General features: G+C 36.8%; 1 protein-coding gene across 34 annotated transcripts; it reads right to left on the bottom strand.

Moving 5' to 3' along the window:
* LOC126765225 (protein MCM10 homolog) lies at positions 1-25,536 on the bottom strand. Of its 34 annotated transcripts, XR_007668304.1 has the most exons (6): positions 24,464-25,529; positions 20,688-20,981; positions 20,337-20,604; positions 14,378-15,865; positions 8,331-10,068; positions 1,054-1,524 (listed from the first exon to the last, which is right to left on the bottom strand). XR_007668304.1 is itself a non-coding variant. In XM_050482875.1 (4 exons), exons 1-4 carry the CDS (start codon positions 25,413-25,415, stop codon positions 225-227), a joined length of 1,527 nt encoding a protein of 508 aa, XP_050338832.1. In that variant the 5' UTR covers positions 25,416-25,535; the 3' UTR covers positions 2-224. The 34 variants fall into 34 exon arrangements, 21 of the variants coding, with proteins under 21 accessions (XP_050338834.1, XP_050338832.1, XP_050338831.1 ...); XR_007668310.1 differs by lacking the exons at positions 20,337-20,604; positions 20,688-20,981 and adding an exon at positions 16,214-16,483 and having other exon boundaries at positions 14,378-16,127; positions 24,464-25,534; XR_007668309.1 differs by lacking the exons at positions 20,337-20,604; positions 20,688-20,981 and adding an exon at positions 16,214-16,483 and having other exon boundaries at positions 14,378-16,133; positions 24,464-25,534.
* Positions 25,537-26,009: the final 473 nt, after the last annotated feature.

Consider the following 26,009-nt stretch of genomic DNA (forward strand, 5'->3'; position numbering starts at 1 on the left):
TATTTTTGCATTTTGTTAGTGGATATAAAAGTGAAAAATATAAGTGCAAAATTAATTGTATATATCGAAAATATGTAATTAAAATATTGCAAATTTTCAACTTTAAACGCGAATATCTCGAAAACTATAAGCTTCCTGCGGCTATAACTATATATATCCTTGATCAGGATAATCTCCTCTATCCGACCATATCCTTTTTATCCTTGAAATCCTGGGACGGTATACTAAATTCTTCCCTTTTCTTCCATTGCTTCTTTCTTTTCTAACCTATTAAAATATTTGTCTTCTTCTTGCTTTTGTCGTACGTTTACCAAGTCTCTATGGTTTGATCCAGTTTCAAATATATCTGATGTATGCATATCATGGTTTTCTTCAATCTTCCGGCGTTTAGAATTTTCCGATCCATTAAGTACGTCTAATACACGTTTCTTTCCTCCAACTGTTCCACGAATTGAATTAGGATTAACTTTTTCAATGGGACACCTTTTTAATACTTCTAAATCTTTATCCTTGGTTTTTTGATGTGTGTCTGTAACTATTTATTTTAATTAAATTTATTTTTCAAAATTATTAATTATTTTAATACTCTTTATATAACGATGTAATTTTATATACCTTTAAATTCTATTCTGCTTTGATTTTGTGAAAAAATATTAGAGAAATTCGGTGTCATATAGAGTGATTTAACGCGTTCCAAGTCTGTTTTCGCTGGTTTTCATCTGCTACTACTTTGGTAGCAATTCCATAATTTTTATATTTTTGAGTTACAGATGAAATATTAGATTTTAGGGTACATTCATTCGTCGTTTTATTTTCTGTTATTTTAGTGTTGCTTAATGAATCCAATATTAGTCTATCTTTATATAATAGTTTTTTGTTACTAATGTGCCCAGATGTGCTACTACAAGCTAGTAAAAATTGTTTGACAATAATAGTATTGAGTAAATTTTAGAATAGTATCCCCTAATTTCGGGGTTAAAATGGGTATATAAATTTAACTATTTAAAACGCGAGTTTCTCCGACTCATAATGGATTTTACACTTACATATATCTTTAACTGCTATATCCACTCATACTTCACTAATTCGTTTCTATCGATTTATTTTATATTATATAGTGTTAAAATTACTTTAATAATATGGGTCAAACCACGCCAAGTGGTCACTGAATATTTCGAAAAATCTCCGATTTTGAAAATGAGTAGTTCATTAGGAAGGGGACTAGACACCTACGCCGTGATATAAATATTTCGTCAAAATTCTTTCTTTTGTTAAATTTACGACCGCGATTATCGCCAATGTACAGAGGCGCAACTAAATCCTCAAGTCGCTAGCCGGCAGCAAATGGGAAAACGACAAAGAAACGTTGTTGGCAATTTACAAGGCAATCGGCCGGCCGGTCCTCAAATACGCCGTACCAATATGGTAGTCTGGATGCAGTGGAACGCAGATTAAGAAGCTTGAGACTTGTCAGAACACTCCGAACTACGATAGGATGATGTCCTGATGTTTCCGATTGAACACCTACAAAGTGAGACGCTTGTGCTCCTAGTTAAGGACATTATGAATACATTGCCTGGAGAGGTTTTCGTAGAAATCACCCCTGCAGCCACCTGTTTGGAGCGGAACCGCCACGGGAAACATATGTCCTGCGTGCAATGAGTCTCCACATGACACTGGCCACCTTTTTGCATACCCCACCAACCCCTTTTTTGTCGTTTTTAATTCTGATTCCCACAATTATCAGCTTCCACTCGGAGGGTGTGTATTTTTTTATGTAAACAGGAATATCTCTCCGACCATTTGCGCTAGAAGGCTCCATCCAAATCCACCTTGGTTAGGTGCAATACATACAATGGATGGAGCCATCTTAAAACCTGATCATGCCTAAATGCTAAAGTTTATCATACGAAATATTAAGTCTATTTTAAAGCCCAATTAAGACTTCATATATATAATACATATGTATATTAGCCCGTATCATCATTTGTAACAAAATTTAATATTTCTTTTTTTTTTCTTCTTTATTTGTTTATGCATTGAACTTTGCCATTTTTTGCAAAGTAAAACAATATACATACATATTTTGCAACTTTGTAAAGTCTTTCTTGACATAATAGGGGGATTCTCTTGCTTATGGAAGATTGCACGATGACACAAAATGCAAAAATCCTAAACCGAAATATGCAAGGCTATGAAGAGCAATTTATTTGAAATTACAAAATCTATTCAAAACTTAACTTCCTCAACAATTTAACGGCGAAATATGTATATATTTAATTATATTTATATAAAATAACAGCTGGCACAGGGTGCAAGGGTTTTGCAAGAGCTAGAGAATCCCCCTAATGTATTTATTAATAATTGACAAAAGTGCTTTATTAATACTTCATTAAGCAAATAACTGCTTAGTGTTAATATTAGGGCATAAGGAGATTAACATTCAGTTTTGAATTTGTAGTCCCTAAAAATTTCTTTTTTCGGGGTCGGCTTTAGTATACCGTCCCGGGATTTCGGGAATAAAATGAGTATGGTCGGATAGAGCAGACTCTTCAGATCACGAATATATATGGTATAGCCGCAGGAAACTTATAGTTTTCGAGATACTCAAGGGTTATTTTTTTTGAAGCGCGGCCGCCCACGCAAAAAGGAGTTCTTCGCGAAAAAAATTTGATACACCCCGGTGTTGGACCGACCAGGGTTATCTGTTTTTGAAGCGCGGCCGAAGGCCGCCCACGCAAAAAGGAGTTCTACGCGAAAAAAATTGATACAACCCGGTGTTGGACCGACCAGGATTATTTCTTCTGAAACGCGGCCGAAGGTCGCCCACGGAAAAACGGAGTTCTACGCGAAAAAAATTTGATACACCCCAGTGTTGGAACGACCAGGGTTATTTTTTCTGAAACGCGGCCAAAGGCCGCTCACGCAAAAAGAGTTCTACGCAAAAAAAATTTGATACACCCCGCTGTTGGACCGACCAGGGTTATTTTTTTTATAGGTTGTTAATTCTCGTATTTGGGGTATAATCTGTACACATTATTACAAATGATGTCGATAAGGTAACACTGATTATTTGACAGTTTGTAATTCATTTGTTATTCTTAAATAATCACAATACAACAATAATTTAAATGTATATTAAAAGCTATTTTTGCACTAAATCATATAAAATAAATGTGTACAAATGAATTAGTGAAGTGTTAGTGGATATATAAGTGAAAAATATAAGTGCAAAATTAATTGTATATATCGAAAATATGTAATTAAAATATTGCAAATTTTCAAATTTAAACGCGAATATCTCGAAAACTATAAGCTTCCTGCGGCTATAACTATATATATCCTTGATCAGGATAATCTCCTCTATCCGACCATATCCTTTTTATCCTTGAAATCCTGGGACGGTATACTAAATTCTTCCCTTTTCTTCCATTGCTTCTTTCTTTTCTAACCTAATAAAATATTTGTCTTCTTCTTGCTTTTGTCGTACGTTTACCAATTCTCTATGGTTTGATCCAGTTTCAAATATATCTGATATATGCATATCATGGTTTTCTTCAATCTTCCGGCGTTAAGAATTTTCCGATCCATTAAGTACGTCTAATACACCATTCTTTCCTCCAACTGTTCCACGAATTGAATTAGGATTAACTTTTTCAATGGGACACCCTTTTAATACTTCAAAATCTTTATCCTTGGTTTTTTGATGTGTGTCTGTAACTATTTATTTTAATTAAATTTATTTTTCAAAATTATTAATTATTTTAATACTATTTATATAACGATGTAATTTTATAGAGAATTTATAGATAGAATATATTTAGAGAAGTTCGGTGTCATATAGAGTGATTTAACGCGTTCCAAGTCTGTTTTCGCTGGTTTTCATCTGCTACTACTTTGGTAACAATTCCATAATTTTTATATTTTTGAGTTACAGATGAAATATTAGATTTTAGGGTACATTCATTCGTCGTTTTATTTTCTGTTATTTTAGTGTTGCTTAATGAATCCAATATTAGTCTATCTTTATATAATAGTTTTTTGTTACTAATCTGCCCAGATGTGCTACTTCTTCTTCTTAATTGGCGTAGAAACCGCTTAAGCGATTATAGCCCAGTTAACAACAGCGCGCCAGTCGTTTCTTCTTTTCGCTACGTGGCGCCAATTGGATATTCCAAGCGAAGCCAGGTCCTTCTCCACTTGGTCCTTCCAACGGAGTAGAGGTCTTTCTCTTCCTCTGCTTTCCCCGGCGGGTACTGCGTCGAATATTTTCAGAGCTGGAGTGTTTTCGTCCATCCGGACAACATGACCTAGCCAGCGTAGCCGCTGTCTTTTAATTCGCTGAACTATGTCGATGTCGTCGTATATCTCGTACAGCTCATCGTTCCATCGAATGCGGTATTCGCCGTGGCTAACACGCAAAGGACCATAAATCTTTCGCAGAACTTTTCTCTCGAAAACTCGCAGCGTCGACTCATCCGTTGTTGACATCGTCCAAGACTCTGCACCATACAGCAGGACGGGAATTATGAGTGACTTATAGAGTTTGGTTTTTGTTTGTCGAGAGAGGACTTTGCTTCTCAATTGCCTACTCAGTCCGAAGTAGCACCTGTTGGCAAGAGTTATCCTGCGTTGGATTTCAAGGCTGACATTGTTGGTGGTGTTTACGCTGGTTCCAAGATAGACGAAATTATCTACGACTTCAAAGTTATGACTGTCAACAGTGACGTGAGATTCAAGTCGCGAATGCGACGACTGGTTGTTTGATGACAGGAGATATTTCGTCTTGCCCTTGTTCACTGCCAGACCCATTTTCTGTGCTTCCTTGTCCAGCCTGGAGAAAGCAGAACTAACGGCGCGGGTGTTGAGGCCGATGATATCAATATCATCGGCATACGCCAGCAGCTGTACACTCTTATAGAAGATGGTAGCTTCTCTATTTAGTTCTGCAGCTCGAACTATTTTCTTCAGAAGCAGGTTGAAAAAGTCGAACGATAGGGAATCGCCTTGTCTGAAACCTCGTTTGGTATCGAACGGCTCGGAGAGGTCCTTCCCGATTCTGACGGAGCTTTTCGTGTTGCTCAACGTCAGTTTACACAGCCATATTAGTTTTGCGGGGATACCAAATTCAGACATCGCGGCATAAAGGCAGCTCCTTTTGGTGCTGTCGAAAGCAGCTTCAAAATCGACGAAGAGGTGGTGTGTGTCGATTCTCCTTTCACGGGTCTTTTCCAAGATTTGGCGCATGGTGAATATCTGGTCGATTGTTGATTTTCCAGGTCTAAAGCCACACTGATAAGGTCCATTCAGTTTGTTGACGGTGGGCTTTAATCTTTCACACAATACGCTCGATAGAACCTTATCTGCGATGTTGAGGAGGCTTATCTCACGGTAGTTGGCGCAGATTGTGGGGTCTCCTTTTTTATGGATTGGGCATAACACACTTAAATTCCAATCGTTGGGCATGCTTTCGTCCGACCATATTTTACAAAGAAGCTGATGCATGCACCTTATCAGTTCTTCGCCGCCGTGTTTGAATAGCTCGGTCGGCAATCCGTCGGCTCCTGCCGCTTTGTTGTTCTTCAGGCGGGCAATTGCTATTCGAACTTCTTCATGGTCGGGTAATGGAACGTCTGCTCCATCGTCATCGATTGGGGAATCGGGTTCTCCTTCTCCTGGTGTTGTGCGTTCACTGCCATTCAGCAGGCTGGAGAAGTGTTCCCTCCATAATTTAAGTATGCTTTGGGCATCAGTGACTAGATCACCTTTGGGGGTTCTACAGGAATACGCTCCGGTCTTGAAACCTTCCGTAAGCCGCCGCATTTTTTCGTAGAATTTTCGAGCATTACCCCTGTCGGCCAGCTTATCAAGCTCTTCGTACTCACGCATTTCAGCCTCTTTCTTCTTCTGTCTACAAATGCGTCTCGTTTCCCTCTTCAACTCTCGGTATCTATCCCATCCCGCACGTGTAGTGGTCAATCGTAACGTTGCGAGGTAGGCAGCCTGTTTTCTCTCCGCTGCGACACGGCACTCCTCATCGTACCAGCTGTTCTTTTGCACTTTCCGAAAACCAATGGTTTCGGTTGCAGCTGTACGTAAGGAGTTTGAAGTGCCGTCCCACAGTTCCCTTATACCGAGTTGTTGACGAGTGCTCTCAGGGAGCAGTAGTGCAAGTCGAGTAGAAAATCGTTCAGCTGTCTGTTGTGATTGCAGCTTCTCGACGTCGAACCTTCCTTGTGTTTGGTGGTGCGCGTTTTTTGCTGCACAGAGGCGGGTGCGAATCTTAGCTGCAACAAGATAGTGGTCCGAGTCGATGTTAGGACCTCGGAGCGCACGCACATCTAAAACACTGGAGACGTGTCTTCCGTCTATCACAACATGATCGATCTGGTTGGTAGTTTTTCGATCCGGAGACAGCCAGGTAGCTTGATAAATCGTCTTATGCTGGAATCAAGTACTACAGATAACCATATTTCGGGCCCCGGCGAAGTCAATCAGCCTCAACCCATTTGGAGATGTTTCGTCGTGGAGGCTGAATTTACCGACCGTAGTGCCAAATATACCTTCTTTGCCCACCCTGGCGTTAAAGTCGCCAAGCACGATTTTGACATCGTGGTGGGGGCAGCTCTCATAAGCGCGCTCCAAGCGCTCATAGAAGGCATCTTTGGTCACATCGTCCTTCTCTTCCGTCGGGGCGTGGGCGCAAATCAGCGATATGTTGAAGAACCTCGCTTTGATGCGGATTGTGGCTAGACGTTCATTCACCGGAGTGAATGATAGTACTCGGCGACGGAGTCTCTCTCCCACCACGAATCCTACACCAAACTTGCGCTCCTTTATATGGCCACTGTAGTAAATGTCACAAGGACCTACTCGTCTTTGTCCTTGTCCCGTCCATCGCATTTCTTTGACGGCGGTGATGTCAGCCTTTATTTTCACGAGGACATCAACCAGCTGGGCAGCGGCACCTTCCCAATTAAGGGACCGGACATTCCAGGTGCATGATCTGATATCGTTGTCCTTATTTCGTTTGCCATGGTCGTCATCAAAAGAGGGGTTTCTCATCCGAGGCTGTTTGTCGCTTTTCATTGGGATAGGCTTTTTACGTGGCGGGTCCCAAACCCAGCGCACAACCCTATGCAGGGGATGTTTCGCCTTCTCACTTTAGCTCACCTTCGAACGGATGTTCTTAGGCTACCCAGAGGATACTTGGTCAAAGACCGGAAGTCGTGAGCTGCTTGAGTCATATGTAAAAGAATCGTTTCTGGCCACTCCCAAGTGAATGGCGATCAGAGAACTTTTCTCACTTGCGTGAACTTCTACACATGACCCCATCCTCCAATACTTACATACATACAAAAAAAAACACAAAGTTGAAAACGGAAAGTACACAACGGTTCCCTACCGTTACATCAAAATCAAAAAAAAAAAAAATTTTTTTTAATCAAAATCAAAAGAAAAAAAAAATTTATGCTAATACGAAAAATTTTAAATCGCGTTTGAGACATATAAATACATATAAATATACATATAAATACAATATTATTTACATTCATTCGTCGTTTTATTTTCTGTTATTTTAGTGTTGCTTAATGAATCCAATATTAGTCTATCTTTATATAATAGTTTTTTGTTACTAATCTGCCCAGATGTGCTACTACAAGCTAGTAAAAATTGTTTGACAATAATAGTATTGGGTAAATTTTAGAATAGTATCCCCTAATTTCGGGGTTAAAATGGGTATATACGGATAGAGGAGGTCCTCCAGATCAAGAAAATATATATATAAAGTTCAAAAATTTAACTATTTAAAACGCGTGTTTCTCCGACTCATAATGGATTTTACACTTACATATATCTTTAACTGCTATATCCACTCATACTTCACTAATTCGTTTCTATCGATTTATTTTATATTATATTGTGTTAAAATTACTTTAATAATATGGGTCAAACCACGTCAAGTGGTCACTGAAAATGTCGAAAAATCTCCGATTTTGAAAATGAGTAGTTCATTAGGAAGGGGACTAGACACATACGCCGTGATATAAATATTTCGTCAAAATTCTTTCTTTTGTTAAAGTTACGACCGCGATTATCGCCAATGTACAGAGGCGCAACTAAATCCTCAAGTCGCTAGCCGGCAGCAAATGGGAAAAGGACAAAGAAACGTTGTTGGCAATTTACAAGGCAATCGGCCGGCCGGTCCTCAAATACGCCATACCAATATGGTAGCCTGGATGCAGTGGAACGCAGATTAAGAAGCTTGAGACTTGTCAGAACACTCCGAACTACGACAGGATGATGTCCTGATGTTTCCGATTGAACACCTATAAAGTGAGACGCTTGTGCTCCTAGTTAAGGAGCATAATGAACACATTGCCTGGAGATGTTTTCGTAGAAATCACCCCTGCAGCCACCTGTTTGGAGCGGAACCGCCACGGGAAACATATGTCCTGCGTGCAATGAGTCTCCACATGACACTGGCCACCTTTTTGCATACCCCACCAACCCCTTTTTTGTCGTTTTTAATTCTGATTCCCACATTTATCAGCTTCCACTCGGAGGGTGTGTATTTTTTTATGTAAACAGGAATATCTCTCCGACCATTTGCGCTAGAAGGCTCCATCCAAATCCACCTTGGTTAGGTGCAATACATACAATGGATGGAGCCATCTTAAAACCTGATCATGCCTAAATGCTAAAGTTTATCATACGAAATATTAAGTCTATTTTAAAGCCCAATTAAGACTTCATATATATAATACATATGTATATTAGCCCGTATCATCATTTGTAACAAAATTTAATATTTGTTTTTTTTCTTCTTTATTTGTTTATGCATTGAACTTTGCCATTTTTTGCAAAGTAAAACAATATACATACATATTTTGCAACTTTGTAAAGTCTTTCTTGACATAATAGGGGGATTCTCTTGCTTTTGGAAGATTGCACGATGACACAAAATGCAAAAATCCTATACCGAAATATGCAAGTCTATGAAGAGCAATTTATTTGAAATTACCATTACTAATTGGCGCACCATCTGCATTCATTCTTAAAACAAAAAAAACTTATATACATTTTTAAAATTTAGATAGAAATTATAAAATCTATTCAAAACTTAACTTCCTCAACAATTTAAGGGCGAAATATGTCTTTATATAAAATGACAGCTGGCACAGGGTGCAAGGGTTTTGCAAGAGCTAGAGAATCCCCCTAATGTATTTATTAATAATTGACAAAAGTGCTTTATTAATACTTCATTAAGCAAATAACTGCTTATTGTTAATATTACGGCATAAGGAGATTAACATTCAGTTTGAATTTGTAGTCCCTAAAAATTTCTCTTCGTCTTCTCTTATAGAAAATGGCATTGGTAAATCGTTCAGCTTTCGATCGCGTACCATTGCACTACGTTCCCACCTGGAGCCTTTGCAGTTAGAACAACTAAATTTAGGAAGCTTAAAAAGCGTAATTGTACGATTTCCACAGTCTTTGCATTGAAAAAATCGTTTTACGGCGTCTATTATTTTTACAACGGTCAGCGGCAGAAAACGTAATATATTTACAACCCTTGCATATGACAGCTTTGCAAGATATTGCAAATGTTTTTAGCATTTTTTCCTCGGGTCGGCTTTAGTATACCGTCCCGGGATTTCGGGAATAAAATGAGTATGGTCGGATAGAGGAGACTCTTCAGATCACGAGTATATATGGTATAGCCGCAGGAAACTTATAGTTTTCGAGATACTCGCGTTTAAAGTTGAAAATTTGCAATATTTTAATTACATATTTTCGATATATAAAATTAATTTTGCACTTATATTTTTCACTTTTATATCCCCTAACACTTCACTAATTCATTTGTACACATTTATTTTATATAATATAGTGCAAAAATAGCTTTTAATATACATTTAAATTATTGTTGAATTATAATTATTTAAGAATAACAAATGAATTACAAACTGACAAATAATCAGTATTACCTTACCGACATCACTTTTAAAATAACTAAATGAAATAAACTGAACAGATTATACCCCAAATACGAGAATCAACAACCTATAAAAAAAATAACCCTGATCGGTCAAACACCGAGGTGTATCAGATATTTTTCGCAAAAAGAAGTTCTTCGCGAAAAAAATTTAATACACCCCAGTGTTGGACCGACCAGGGTTATTTTTTTTGAAGCGCGGCCGAAGGCCGCCCACGCAAAAAGGAGTTCTACGCAAAAAAAATTTGATACACCCCGGTGTTGGACCGACCAGAGTTATCTTTTTTTGAAGCGCGGCCGAAGGCCGCCCACGCAAAAAGGAGTTCTACGCGAAAAAAATTTGATACACCCCGGTGTTGGGCTGACCAGGGTCATTTTTTTTATAGGTTGTTAATTCTCGTATTTGGGGTATAATCTGTTCACATTATTACAAATGATGTCGATAAGGTAACACTGATTATTTGACAGTTTGTAATTCATTTGTTATTCTTAAATAATCACAATACAACAATAATTTAAATGTATATTAAAAGCTATTTTTGCACTATATCATATAAAATAAATGTGTACAAATGAATTAGTGAAGTGTTAGTGGATATAAAAGTGAAAAATTAATTTTATATATCGAAAATATGTAATTAAAATATTGCAAATTTTCAACTTTAAACGCGAATATCTCGAAAACTATAAGCTTCCTGCGGCTATAACTATATATATCCTTGATCAGGATAATCTCCTCTATCCGACCATATCCTTTTTATCCTTGAAATCCTGGGACGGTATACTAAATTCTTCCCTTTTCTTCCATTGCTTCTTTCTTTTCTAACCTAATAAAATATTTGTCTTCTTCTTGCTTTTGTCGTACTTTTACCAATTCTCTATGGTTTGATCCAGTTTCAAATATATCTGATATATGCATATCATGGTTTTCTTCAATCTTCCGGCGTTTAGAATATTAAGTATTTTTTTCCGATCCATTAAGTACGTCTAATACACGTTTCTTTCCTCCAACTGTTCCACGAATTGAATTAGGATTAACTTTTTCAATGGGACACCTTTTTAATACTTCAAAATCTTTATCCTTGGTTTTTTGATGTGTGTCTGTAACTATTTATTTTAATTAAATTTATTTTTCAAAATTATTAATTATTTTAATACTATTTATATAACGATGTAATTTTATATACCTTTAAATTCTATTCTGCTTTGATTTTGTGAAAAAATATTAGCGAAGTTCGGTGTCATATAGAGTGATTTAACGCGTTCCAAGTCTGTTTTCACTGGTTTTCATCTGCTACTACTTTGGTAGCAATTCCATAATTTTTATATTTTTGAGTTACAGATGAAATATTAGATTTTAGGGTAGTTATTTTAGTGTTGCTTAATGAATCCAATATTAGTCTATCTTTATATAATAGTTTTTTGTTACTAATCTGCCCAGATGTGATACTACAAGCTAGTAAAAATTGTTTGACAATAATAGTATTGGATAAATTTTAGAATAGTATCCCCTAATTTCTGGGTTAAAATGGGTATATACGGATAGAGGAGGTCCTCCAGATCAAGAAAATATATATATAAAGTTCATAAAACGCGTGGATTTTAATGGATTTTACACTTATATCTTTAACTGCTATATCTATATATATCTATCGATTTATTTTATATTATATAGTGTTAAAATTACTTTTCTAATATGGGTCAAACCACGCCAAGTGGTCACTGAAAATTTTAAAAAATCTCCGATTTTGAAAATGAGTAGTTCATTAGGAAGGGGACTAGATACATACGCCGTGATATAAATATTTCGTCAAAATTTTTTCTTTTGTTAAAGTTACGACCGCGATTATCGCCAATGTACAGAGGCGCAACTAAATCCTCAAGTCGCTAGCCGGCAGCAAATGGGAAAAGGACAAAGAAACGTTGTTGGCAATTTACAAGGCAATCGACCGGCCGGTCCTCAAATACGCCATACCAATATGGTAGCCTGGATGCAGTGGAACGCAGATTAAGAAGCTTGAGACTTGTCAGAACACTCCGAACTACGATAAGATGATATAATATAATATAAAGTTCAAAAATTTAACTATTTAAAACGCGTGTTTCTCCGACTCATAATGGATTTTACACTTACATATATCTTTAACTGCTATATCCACTCATACTTCACTAATTCGTTTCTATCGATTTATTTTATATTATATAGTGTTAAAATTACTTTTATAATATGGGTCAAACCACGTCAAGTGGTTACTTGAAGTTTCGAAAAATCTCCGATTTTGAAAATGAGTAGTTCATTAGGAAGGGGACTAGATACATACGCCGTGTTATAAATATTTCGTCAAAATTCTTTCTTTTGTTAAAGTTACGACCGCGATTATCGCCAATGTACAGAGGCGCAACTAAATCCTCAAGTCGCTAGCCGGCAGCAAATGGGAAAAGGACAAAGAAACGTTGTTGGCAATTTACAAGGCAATCGACCGGCCGGTCCTCAAATACGCCATACCAATATGGTAGCCTGGATGCAGTGGAACGCAGATTAAGAAGCTTGAGACTTGTCAGAATACTCCGAACTACGATAGGATGATGTCCTGATGTTTCCGATTGAACACCTACAAAGTGAGACGCTTATGCTCCTAGTTAAGGAGCATAATGAACACATTGCCTGGAGATGTTTTCGTAGAAATCACCCCTGCAGCCACCTGTTTGGAGCGGAACCGCCACGGGAAACATATGTCCTGCGTGCAATGAGTCTCCACATGATACTGGCCACCTCTTTGCATACCCCACCAACCCCTTTTTTGTCGTTTTTAATTCTGATTCCCACAATTATCAGCTTCCACTCGGAGGGTGTGTATTTTTTTATGTAAACAGGAATATCTCTCCGACCATTTGCGCTAGAAGGCTCCATCCAAATCCACCTTGGTTAGGTGCAATACATACAATGGATGGAGCCATCTTAAAACCTGATCATGCCTAAATGCTAAAGTTTATCATACGAAATATTAAGTCTATTTTAAAGCCCAATTAAGACTTCATATATATAATACATATGTATATTAGCCCGTATCATCATTTGTAACAAAATTTAATATTTCTTTTTTTTCTTCTTTATTTGTTTATGCATTGAACTTTGCCATTTTTTGCAAAGTAAAACAATATACATACATATTTTGCAACTTTGTAAAGTCTTTCTTGACATAATAGGGGGATTCTCTTGCTTTTGGAAGATTGCACGATGACACAAAATGCAAAAATCCTATACCGAAATATGCAAGTCTATGAAGAGCAATTTATTTGAAATTACCATTACTAATTGGCGCACCATCTGCAATTCATTCTTAAAACAAAAAAAACTTATATACATTTTTAAAATTTAGATAGAAATTATAAAATCTATTCAAAACTTAACTTCCTCAACAATTTAACGGCGAAATATGTCTTTATATAAAATGACAGCTGGCACAGGGTGCAAGAGTTTTGCAAGTGCTAGAGAATCCCCCTAATGTATTTATTAATAATTGACAAAAGTGCTTTATTAATACTTCATTAAGCAAATAACTGCTTATTGTTAATATTACGGCATAAGGAGATTAACATTCAGTTTTGAATTTGTAGTCCCTAAAAATTTCTCTTCGTCTCCTCTTATAGAAAATGGTATTGGTAAATCGTTCAGCTTTCGATCGCGTACCATTGCACTACGTTTCCACCTGAAGCCTTTGCAGTTAGAACAACTAAATTTAGGAAGCTTAAAAAGCGTAATTGTACGATTTCCACAGCCTTTGCATTGAAAAAATCGTTTTACGGCGTCTATTATTTTAAAAGAGTGCTCCTCATTTTTACAACGGTCAGCGGCAGAAAACGCAGTATATTTACAATCCTTGCATATGACAGCTTTGCAAGATATTGCAAATGTTTTTAGCATTTTTTCCTCGGGTCGGCTTTAGTATACCGTCCCAGGATTTCGGGAATAAAATGAATATGGTCGGATAGAGGAGACTCTTCAGATCACGAATATATGTATATGGTTATAGCCGCAGGAAGCTTATAGTTTTCGAGATACTCGCGTTTAAAGTTGAAAATTTGCAATATTTTAATTACATATTTTCGATATATAAAATTAATTTTGCACTTATATTTTTCACTTTTATATCCCCTAACACTTCACTAATTCATTTGTACACATTTATTTTATATAATATAGTGCAAAAATAGCTTTTAATATACATTTAAATTATTGTTGAATTATAATTATTTAAGAATAACAAATGAATTACAAACTGACAAATAATCAGTGTTACCTTACCGACATCACTTTTAAAATAACTAAATGAAATAAACTGAACAGATTATACCCCAAATATGAGAATCAACAACCTATCAAAAAAATAACCCTGATCGGTCAAACGCCGAGGTGTATCAGATCTTTTTCGCAAAAAGAAGTTCTACGCGAAAAAAATTTAATACACCCCTGTGTTGGACCTTTTTTTTTTTTGAAGTGCGGCCGAAGGCCGTCCACGCAAAAAGGAGTTCTACGCGAAAAAAATTTGATACACCCCGATGTTGGACCGACCAGGGTTATTTTTTTTTGAAGTGCGGCCGAAGGCCGCCCACGCAAAAAGGAGTTCTACGCGAAAAAAATTTGATACACCCCGGTGTTGGACCGACCAGGGTTATTTTTTTGAAGCGCGGCCGAAGGCCGCCCACGCAAAAAGGAGTTCTACGCAAAAAAAATTTGATACACCCCGATGTTGGACCGACCAGGGTTATTTTTTTTGAAGCGCGGCCGAAGGCCGCCCACGCAAAAAGGAGTTCTACGCGAAAAAAATTGATACACCCCGGTGTTGGACCGACCAGGGTTATTTTTTCTGAAGTGCGGCCGAAGGCCGCCCACGCAAAAAGGAGTTCTACGCGAAAAAAATTTGATACACCCCGGTGTTGGACCGACCAGGGTTATTTTTTTTTGAAGTGCGGCCGAAGGCCGCCCACGCAAAAAGGAGTTCTATGCGAAAAAAATTGATACACCCCGGTGTTGGACCGACCAGGGTTATCTTGTTTTGAAGCGCGGCCGAAGGCCGCCCACGCAAAAAGGAGTTCTACGCGAAAAAAATTTGATACACCCCGGTGTTGGACCGACCAGGGTTATTTTTTTTTGAAGTGCGGCCGAAGGCCGCCCACGCAAAAAGGAGTTCTACGCAAAAAAAATTTGATACACCCCGATGTTGGACCGACCAGGGTTATTTTTTTTGAAGCGCGGCCGCCCACGCAAAATGGAGTTCTACGCGAAAAAAATTGATACACCCCGGTGTTGGACCGACCAGGGTTATTTTTTTTGAAGCGCGGCCGCCCACGCAAATAGGAGTTCTACGCGAAAAAAATTTGATAGACCCCGGTGTTGGACCGACCAGGGTTATTTTTTTATAGGTTGTTAATTCTCGTATTTGGGGTATAATCTGTTCACATTATTACAAATGATGTCGATAAGGTAACATTGATTATTTGACAGTTTGTAATTCATTTGTTATTCTTAAATAATCACAATACAACAATAGTTTAAATGTATATTAAAAGCTATTTTTGCACTAAATCATATAAAATAAATGTGTACAAATGAATTAGTGAAGTGTTAGTGGATATAAAAGTGAAAAATTAATTTTATATATCGAAAATATGTAATTAAAATATTGCAAATTTTCAACTTTAAACGCGAATATCTCGAAAACTATAAGCTTCCTGCGGCTATAACTATATATATCCTTGATCAGGATAATCTCCTCTATCCGACCATATCCTTTTTATCCTTGAAATCCTGGGACGGTATACTAAATTCTTCCCTTTTCTTCCATTGCTTCTTTCTTTTCTAACCTAATAAAATATTTGTCTTCTTCTTGCTTTTGTCGTACTTTTACCAATTCTCTATGGTTTGATCCAGTTTCAAATATATCTGATATATGCATATCATGGTTTTCTTCAATCTTCCGGCGTTTAGAATTTTCCGATCCATTAAGTACGTCTAATACACGTTTCTTTCCTCCAACTGTTCCACGAATTGAATTAGGATTAACTTTTTCAATGGGACACCTTTATAATACTTCAAAATCTTTATCCTTGGTTTTTTGATGTGTGTCTGTAACTATTTATTTTAATTAAATTTATTTTTCAAAATTATTAACTATTTTAATACTATTTATATAACGATGTAATTTTATATACCTTTAAATTCTATTCTGCTTTGATTTTGTGAAAAAATATTAGCGAAGTTCGGTGTCATATAAAGTGATTTAACGCTTTCCAAGTATGTTTTTCGCTGGTTTTCATCTGCTACTACTTTGGTAGCAATTCCATAATTTTTATATTTTTGAGTTACAGATGAAATATTAGATTTTAGGGTAGTTATTTTAGTGTTGCTTAATGAATCCAATATTAGTCTATCTTTATATAATAGTTTTTTGTTACTAATCTGCCCAGATGTGATACTACAAGCTAGTAAAAATTGTTTGACAATAATAGTATTGGGTAAATTTTAGAATAGTATCCCCTAATTTCGGGGTTAAAATGGGTATATACGGATAGAGGAGGTCCTCCAGACTCATAATGGATTTTACACTTATATCTTTAACTGCTATATCTATATATATCTATCGATTTATTTTATATTATATAGTGTTAAAATTACTTTTATAATATGGGTCAAACCACGTCAAGTGGTCACTGAAAATTTCGAAGAATCTCCGATTTTGAAAATGAGTAGTTCATTAGGAAGGGGACTAGACACATACGCCGTGATATAAATATTTCGTCAAAATTCTTTCTTTTGTTACAGTTACGACCGCGATTATCGCCAATGTACAGAGGCGCAACTAAATCCTCAAGTCGCTAGCCGGCAGCAAATGGGAAAAGGACAAAGAAACGTTGTTGGCAATTTACAAGGCAATCGGCCGGCCGGTCCTCAAATACGCCATACCAATATGGTAGCCTGGATGCAGTGGAACGCAGATTAAGAAGCTTGAGACTTGTCAGAACACTCCGAACTACGATAGGATGATGTCCTGATGTTTCCGATTGAACACCTATAAAGTGAGACGCTTATGCTCCTAGTTAAGGAGCATAATGAACACATTGCCTGGAGATGTTTTCGTAGAAATCACCCCTGCAGCCACCTGTTTGGAGCGGAACCGCCACGGGAAACATATGTCCTGCGTGCAATGAGTCTCCACATGATACTGGCCACCTCTTTGCATACCCCACCAACCCCTTTTTTGTCGTTTTTAATTCTGATTCCCACAATTATCAGCTTCCACTCGGAGGGTGTGTATTTTTTTATGTAAACAGGAATATCTCTCCGACCATTTGCGCTAGAAGGCTCCATCCAAATCCACCTTAGTTAGGTGCAATACATACAATAGATGGAGCCATCTTAAAACCTGATCATGCCTAAATGCTAAAGTTTATCATACGAAATATTAAGTCTATTTTAAAGCCCAGATTAGATTAGATTTATTTATGAGGAATGCACCGCGACCTTTGGTCTATTGTGCCCTCTCCTAGATCAATGGATATTAACGTCGATGGATTCCAAAATTTTAAGATAGGCCCATGTTATATAAATGCCTATTTAACTTGCAGTGGCCAGTATAAAATGCGACCAAGAGCCTAAGCTTATTCCTGGGGAGGTTGATTACAACTTTGAACCTGCTCATGTTGTACCCTCCCATTAGCAACCTGGCATGCCGCATGCCATGAGTTTGTTGCCAATACTTCTCTCTGCACACTCCCTCTTCTTTGCGAAGTAGCTCCTTTATGGTATGGGGACCCACCCCTGTAAAGGGTTCAGGACCTACCATTTTGGTGGAGGCTGCGGAGCGAGCGAGCTCGTCTGCCAGTTCGTTACCGGCTATTCCTTTGTGACCTGGCACCCAAATTAGGTGCACCTGGTTTCTTTCCGCAAGGCTGTTCAGCCTTTCTCTGCACTCCTGCACTAGCAGCGACTTGATCTCGTAGGAGGAGATCGCTTTTAGTGCCGCTTGACTATCGCTAAGTATGGCTATCCGCTCATTGCGATAGTTGCGATGGAGGTTTATATCTATGCACCGACTTATGGCAAAGACTTCCGCCTGGAAAATGCTCGGAAACTCCCCATAGGTATAGAGAGCTTGGTGCGTGGACCCGCGATCCCTGCACCAATTCCCTCCGACATTTTTGAGCCGTCGGTGTACCACCTCAAAGTGCTGTTCCTCAGAAGCAGTTCAAGGGTGGAGTTGTTCCACTCATCCTTGCTTCCGAGGGTGACCTTAAACTTCTTAGTGAAGTTAACCGTTTTGGTAGTGCTGTCCTTCGGGAGGAGGGCGATTGGTATATTGCCGCTAATCTTTTCCATCCTCTGGGACGAGATTACCTTTCCTTTGCCAAACCCTTCTGCCGTTATTTGCAGAAGCGTGCTCTTGGCTACTTGGCCGATAACCAAGTGCAGCGGTGTGAGTTCAAGCAGGGCCTCCATAGCTACCGTTGGGCAGGTGCGCGTTGCGCCCGTCATGCAGACACAGGCTAGCCGCTGCAGCTTCGATAATTTAATTCCTACCGAGGTCTGCGACGCTACTGAGGCCCAGGCTACCGCCCCGTACGTGATTATCGGACGCACTATCATGGTGTACAACCACCTAACAATCCTTGGCTTACAGCCCCAGGACTTACCCGCCAGCCGATTGCACACCATTAATGCCTTTGTTGCTTTGACCAAGGTCAGGTCCACGTGTTGCTTCCACCGCAAAGTGGAGTCTAGCGTGAGACCAAGGTATTTGACCTTATTGGTCATCTCTATCACTCTCCCTCCTAATGTGAGGTTCCTGAGACCGGGCAGGGACCTGCGTCTCGTGAACGGGACAATGGTCGTCTTGGAGGGGTTGATGTTCAATTCTACCCCCCTGCACCACCCCTTTGCCAGGTTTAGACCTCTTTGTATCAGGTCGCAGAGAGTGTCCTCATATTTGCCTTTGGCTATAATAACAATATCATCCGCATACCCTTGGCAGCGGATCCCATTGTCCGTTAGCATTGCTAACAGGTCGTCTACGACAAGACTCCACAGCAGGGGTGATAACACACCCCCTGTGGACAGCCTCTTGTTGTGCCGAGACGAATACTCTTATCTCCCACTGTGGTCTCAGCAATTCTGGTGCGCAGTACGGCTTCTATCCATCTACGCACCGGTGCTGCCACATTTCTTTTCTCCAGTGCTCTGGCCACACTCCTGTGAGACGTGTTGTCAAAGGCACCTTCGATGTCCAAGAACGCGCAAAGCATCACCTCCCCGTTCTCCAGAGAACTCTCTATCTCAGAGGTTAGCTGGTACAGAGCAGTACTGGTAGATCTGCCCGCTCTGTACGCATGCTTCAATTTAAAGCCCAATTAAGACTTCATATATATAATACATACATATGTATATTAGCCCGTATCATCATTTGTAACAAAATTTAATATTTCTTTTTTTTTCTTCTTTATTTGTTTATGCATTGAACTTTGCCATTTTTTGCAAAGTAAAACAATATACATACATATTTTGCAACTTTGTAAAGTCTTTCTTGACATAATAGGGGGATTCTCTTGCTTTTGGAAGATTACACGATGACACAAAATGCAAAAATCCTATACCGAAATATGCAAGTCTATGAAGAGCAATTTATTTGAAATTACCATTACTAATTGGCGCACCATTTGCATTCATTCTTAAAAAAAAAAACTTATATAAATTTTTAAAATTTAGATAGAAATTATAAAATCTATTCAAAACTTAACTTCCTCAACAATTTAACGGCGAAATATGTCTTTATATAAGATGACAGCTGGCACAGGGTGCAAGGGTTTTGCAAGAGCTAGAGAATCCCCTTAATGTATTTATTAATAATTGACAAAAGTGCTTTATTAATACTTCATTAAGCAAATAACTGCTTATTGTTAATATTACGGCATAAGGAGATTAACATTCAGTTTTGAATTTGTAGTCCCTAAAAATTTCTCTTCGTCTCCTCTTATAGAAAATGGTATTGGTAAATCGTTCAGCTTTCGATCGCGTACCATTGCACTACGTTCCCACCTGGAGCCTTTGCAGTTAGAACAACTAAATTTAGGAAGCTTAAAAAGCGTAATTGTACGATTTCCACAGTCTTTGCATTGAAAAAATCGTTTTACGGCGTCTATTATTTTAAAAGAGTGCTTCTCATTTTTACAACGGTCAGCGGCAGAAAACGCAGTATATTTACAATTCTTGCATATGACAGCTTTGCAAGATATTGCAAATGTTTTTAGCATTTTTTCCTCCATTGCTTCTTTCTTTTCTAACCTAATAAAATATTTGTCTTCTTCTTGCTTTTGTCGTACGTTTACCAATTCTCTATGGTTTGATCCAGTTTCAAATATATCTGATATATGCATATCATGGTTTTCTTCAATCTTCCGGCGTTTAGAATTTTCCGATCCATTAAGTACGTCTAATACACGTTTCTTTCCTCCAACTGTTCCACGAATTGAATTAGGATTAACTTTTTCAATGGGACACCTTTTTAATACTTCAAAAGCTTTATCCTTGGCTTTTTGATGTGTGTCTGTAACTATTTGTTTTAATTAAATTTATTTTCAAAATTATTAATTATTTTAATACTATTTATAAAACGATGTAATTTTATATACCAACCTTTAAATTCTATTCTGCTTTGATTTTGTGAAAAAATATTAGAGAAATTCGGTGTCATATAGAGTGATTTAACGCGTTCCAAGTCTGTTTTTCGCTGCTTTTCATCTGCTACTACTTCGGTAGCAATTCCATAATTTTTATATTTTTGAGTTACAGATGAAACATTAGATTTTAGAGTACATTCATTCGTCATTTTATTTTCTGTTATTTTAGTGTTGCTTAATGAATCCAATATTAGTCTATCTTTATATAATAGTTTTTTGTTACTAATCTGCCCAGATGTGATACTACAAGCTAGTAAAAATTGTTTGACAATAATAGTATTGGGTAAATTTTAGAATAGTATCCCCTAATTTCGGGTTTAAAATGGGTATATACGGATAGAGGAGGTCCTCCAGATCAAGAAAATATATACATAAAATTCAAAAATTTAACTATTTAAAGCACGTGTTTCTCCGACTCATAATGAATTTTACACTTATATCTTTAGCTGCTATATCCACTCATACTTCACTAATTCGTTTCTATCGATTTATTTTACACACACTTTACACACATTTTTCTTTCAAATTGCTTAAATTAAACTGTAGATATTTAAACAAATTCACATTTTACACTTATTGCAGATTTTTAAGAAAGAAATCTTTAATTTAAAAATTACTTTTTACACCCGTAGTAGACATCATTTATGTGCTAACAATTATAAGGGAATGGGGCGCTGTTGATAATAAGCAAATATGAGCAATGCGTTGAAATTCTTTTTTTCGCTTAAATTCCTATTCTATATTTAGCAATCTTCTTTTTCTTTATAATGGCTTACGCGGTTATGCCCCAATTTATAACAGCGCGCCAATTGGGAGATTCCAAGCGAAGCCCAGTCCTTCCTTCACCTGATCTCCCCAACGGAGTGGTGATTTTTCTCTTCCTCTGCTTCCCAAAGCGCAAAGGACCAAAAATATTTCGCAGAACCTCGTAAACTCTTAACGTCGACTCATCAGATGTTGTCATCGTCCATGCCTCTGCACCACATAGCAAGACGGGACTTAGGAGCGACTTATAGAGTTACGTCTTTGTTTTTCGAGATAGGACTTAAGTTCTTAATTGCCTACTCACGAAGTAGCACCTATCTGCGTTGGATATCGAGGTTGACATTGCAGGGTATTGGCGCGACCAGGGTTATTTTTTTCTTGCTACCTCCAGCTCAGAAAGAAGTACTTCATATCCTTCATTATAGCTTAAAAAATGATGAGTAGAATTTTTATTATAGTTAATTAAGGGAAAAGAATCACGCGACAGTACAAACGAAGAAAACTCTGCCGCTGAAAATTTTTTCATATTTGGTATTTAAGATGGCTCAACGATGTTAGATAATTATAAATACTCTAACATTATTAGCCATGAGTGTGCTAAGTGATTTTTAAATTAATATATTTCGATAAAAAAAAGCAAAAGTGAGACGTGAACTCATTTCAATGTTAAAAGTGTATATTTCAATATACGAAGTGAAAAATGTGCAAAAATTTTGTTAATTATTATGGAATACTATGCGTTTTTAATACAAAGTTTTGGGGTCGGCTTTAGTATACCGTCCCAGGAATTCGGGAAAAAAATTGGTATGGTCGGATAGAGGAGAATCTCCTGATCACGAATATATATGGTTATAGCCGCATGAAGATTATAGTTTTCGAGATATTCGCGTTTAAAATTTAAAATTTGCAATATTTTAATAACCATTTTTCTATATTTAAAATTAATTTTGCACTTATATTTTTCAATTTTATATACACTAACACATCACTAATTCGCTTGTACACATTTATTTTATATCACATATTCAAAAATAGCTTTTATTATACATTTAAATTTTTGTTGAATTATGACTATTTAATAATAACAAATTAATTTCAAACTGTCAAATGATAAGTGTTACCTTATCGACATCATTTGTAAAAATAAATTTGTCAATTAGTGTTAAGGGGGGAGCCTGCTTTAGGAGGCTCAAAAAATCGATTTTTTTTTATTGCTTAAATCTGTTCCTAATATATCTAAGAATATGTCTGTCAATTTTGGAAAGACAATTCGGATTATTTTCGAAGATCCAGCACTAAAAGCAGTCGGGCGCCGAGCAGGTATACGAGCGTTCGGGCAGCTGCAGCCGCTCTATAGAGTTCGTGCTCCTCCCTTTATTCGAAATACCCCAAATGTATACCTGGGGACGCATTATAACAGACTTAATCAACTTCAACAAAATGAGTATTTTGAGGAAGAGGAAGGTCTACTTTATGGTCCAGGAATAGCTGATTAGCGTATTATTGCTGTAAGTAATCAAAAAGTACTATTTTTTCCGACCGTAAAGTTTAAAGCGCGTTTTCTCGAGTTTTCATTTTTGGGATTTGGGATTGGCGGGCAAAATTACAAAAAAGTATTCAACCAATCGTATAAAACCAAAGCTTATTAGATTCAGTATCTTATTACCTCCTCTGTGAACCTAAAAAGTTCTTGAAAACAAACTTCTAAACTATTTTTTTAGTAAATTGAAGTTAGGTTTTTTGGTGAAAAATGCAACTTTTTTTTTCAAATCTAAAAAAAACTTTGATTTTCGCGTTTTTTTCGGGTTTTTTTAGGTTCACATAGAAGAAGGACTAATGAAATTAATTATCCATTTAATTTTTTTGTTTCAGACAAAAATTGCGACCTACATTTTGCCCGCCAATTGGACACTTCAATTGCGCGGTGGTGCACAAAAGTAGATGAAAGTGGGCTGTATTTCGATTTTTTAAATTTTAAAAAATGTTTTTTGTAAGTTTAAACATGTAATAAAATGATGTAAAAATTTGCTTGTTTTTTTCTATCCTAAAAAAAATCAGGAAAAACTGCCTTTTTTAGGCCTCCTAAAGCAGGCTCCCCCCTTAACGTACTAAAATATTTTACAAACTAAAACAAAAAAAATAAAAAGAAATATTATACCGTAAATAAAGGAAACATAATCGTTGATAAACAATAAAAAATTTAAGCGGCCTGAAGGCCGCCAATGTAAAAATGAGTTCTAGATGAGTAAAAAAATGTATACACCCGGTGTTGGACCGACAAGGGCCCACGCAGAAAGGAGTTCTACGCGCAAAAAATTTGGTACACCCCGGTGTTGGACCGACCAGGGTTATTTTTTCTGAAGCGCGGCCGAAGCCGCCCACGCGAAAAGGAGTTCTTTTTTTTGAAAAGGAGTTCTACGCGAAAAAAATGTAAAACACCCCAGTGTTGGGCTGACTAGGTTTATTTTTTTATAGGTTGTTGATTCTCGTAGTTGGGGTATAATCTGTTCACTTTATTACAAATGATGTCGATAAGGTAACACTTATCATTCAGTTTGAAATTAATTTGTTATTAAATAGTCATAATTCAACAATAATTTAAATGTATAATAAAAGCTATTTTTGCAATATATGATATGAAATAAATGTGTACAAATTAGTGATGTGTTAGTGTATATAAAAGTGAAAAATATAAGTGCAAAATTAATTTTAAATATAGAAAAAATGTTATTAAAATATTGCAAATTTTAAAGTTTAAACGCGAATATCTCTTAAACTATAAGCTTCCTGCAGCTATAACCATATATATCCTTGATCAGGATAATCTCCTCCATCCGACCATATCCTTTTTATCCTTGAAATCCTGGGACGGTATACTAAATTCTTCCCGAAGCTCCTCTATCAGCGCATACCCCACTTATATTGAAAGCCTATATATTATTAAATACTATTGATCTTATTTCTTACCAGTCTGAATTTTTTGATCAAACTTAGTTTTTTTTGCAGCAAAAGGTCCAAGAGCTTTTGTAAACTCCTTTTTAATATGAAAAACACAAACATCACTGTCTTGCAAATTAATAAAATTGGTACATTGTTGTCCATTCATTTTTTTTGCTTTGCATATACCAAAATCCTTAGATTTACCCAAAATTAACACATTATTTGCAGTTTCAATTGAAAGATTAGCAATGTCTTGCGTGTAGGATTTTTTTTCGATAAAAGTTGGGTTAAGAATAGCCACACAGGTACCTGGAGATGTCTTCCACAATTCATTGTGAGCATTTTGAAACAGTAATACTGAAATAGTTTTCATATTTCCTTGAAGATCCGATAACCTCCAAATTGTAAAACGGCTTAAATTTTTTGAACTACATTTAACTTCCTTAGATATTAACACCGCAGCGATAACCCAGTCAGATGCCGTTTTTAGGTCCATTTGTCTTGATAATTCGTTGAATGTAACTAATTTTCGACCCGCCATTCGTTCTAATAACAATGCACTTGATATTTTTGGACCCAGTATTCTTAAACCAAAAATGGGGTCAAAATATACATATGTATGTTCATTGGATTTCAATGAGGCCTCCATATATTTGCATCTGTTAGTTATTTTTTTATCTTTCAGAGTTTCTTTGCCATTTAAATTTTTAGTTATACTTTTTAACTCTTTTTTCGTATCTATATCCTTGCCAAAACCATCATTAGCTGTGGAAAACGGTTCATTTACATGGCCACTATACTCATTGAATTTTAAGAGCAAGAAATTCTCCACATTGTCGACATCAATTTTTCTTAAGCTATTTCCACTAAACTGGGGTGCAACACTCTTTAATTCCGTATCAACTTCTGCTAAAAGAGCATCTAAAGTCAAAAGCTCATCATTTTTCACTAATAATTCATTATCAACACCGCTCGCCATGCTAACAAAAAATTAAATCCAAATCTGTTTAGTACTATTTTAGTCAACTATAACCAGACATGTGCACCATATAGAATATGGTGATATCCATCGATGTGTTTGAATGTAATACATTGCTTAATTTCGATACATCAAATGGTTATTGATATTTCAGATCATCGATTTTTTTTTATTGGATTTTATTGCTTATACTCAGCAATAGTGGGAGTGTAATTGTCGTGCCAAATACATATTGCTAGCAATAGACCTTAATTTTTATGGTTTGACAGATCAGTTTTCATTTCTACAAATAATTTGGAGAAACAACATGCAGAGAACGTACATTTATAGAGAAGGTTCAACTACGGACAAGCGTGTGAACTGTCAAGAGCCATGAATTTTCTATTAGTGGATTTCACCACTTTTGGCTCGGCAAGAGAAATTTTAACAGAAATGAGTGAACAGAGCTGAGCATTGAATGAAAATTATGCTCAGGAATATACATTGCTTTTACAGACGCATGTTGGCCTTTTGGCTTATATTTTTATACGTTTACATGCTATCATAACAATTGATATGAATATAATTTTGCGAATTTTTGTGAATTCATGCAAA

The sequence above is a fragment of the Bactrocera neohumeralis genome, unplaced genomic scaffold, assembly GCF_024586455.1.
Source record: "Bactrocera neohumeralis isolate Rockhampton unplaced genomic scaffold, APGP_CSIRO_Bneo_wtdbg2-racon-allhic-juicebox.fasta_v2 cluster10, whole genome shotgun sequence".
Classification (NCBI taxonomy): Eukaryota; Metazoa; Arthropoda; class Insecta; order Diptera; family Tephritidae; genus Bactrocera; species Bactrocera neohumeralis.

Excerpts from the sequence above, each read along its gene's own strand:
- LOC126765225 (XM_050482869.1), bottom strand. The coding sequence starts at position 25,415 with ATGGCGAGCGGTGTTGATAATGAATTATTAGTGAAAAATGATGAGCTT. Across the intron at positions 20,982-24,463 it reads TGATCAAAAAATTCAGACTG|CTTGTAGTATCACATCTGGG; the intron begins GTAAGAAATAAG and ends AATTTTTACTAG. Across the intron at positions 20,605-20,687 it reads AAGCAGAATAGAATTTAAAG|TTACAGACACACATCAAAAA; the intron begins GTTGGTATATAA and ends TAAAACAAATAG.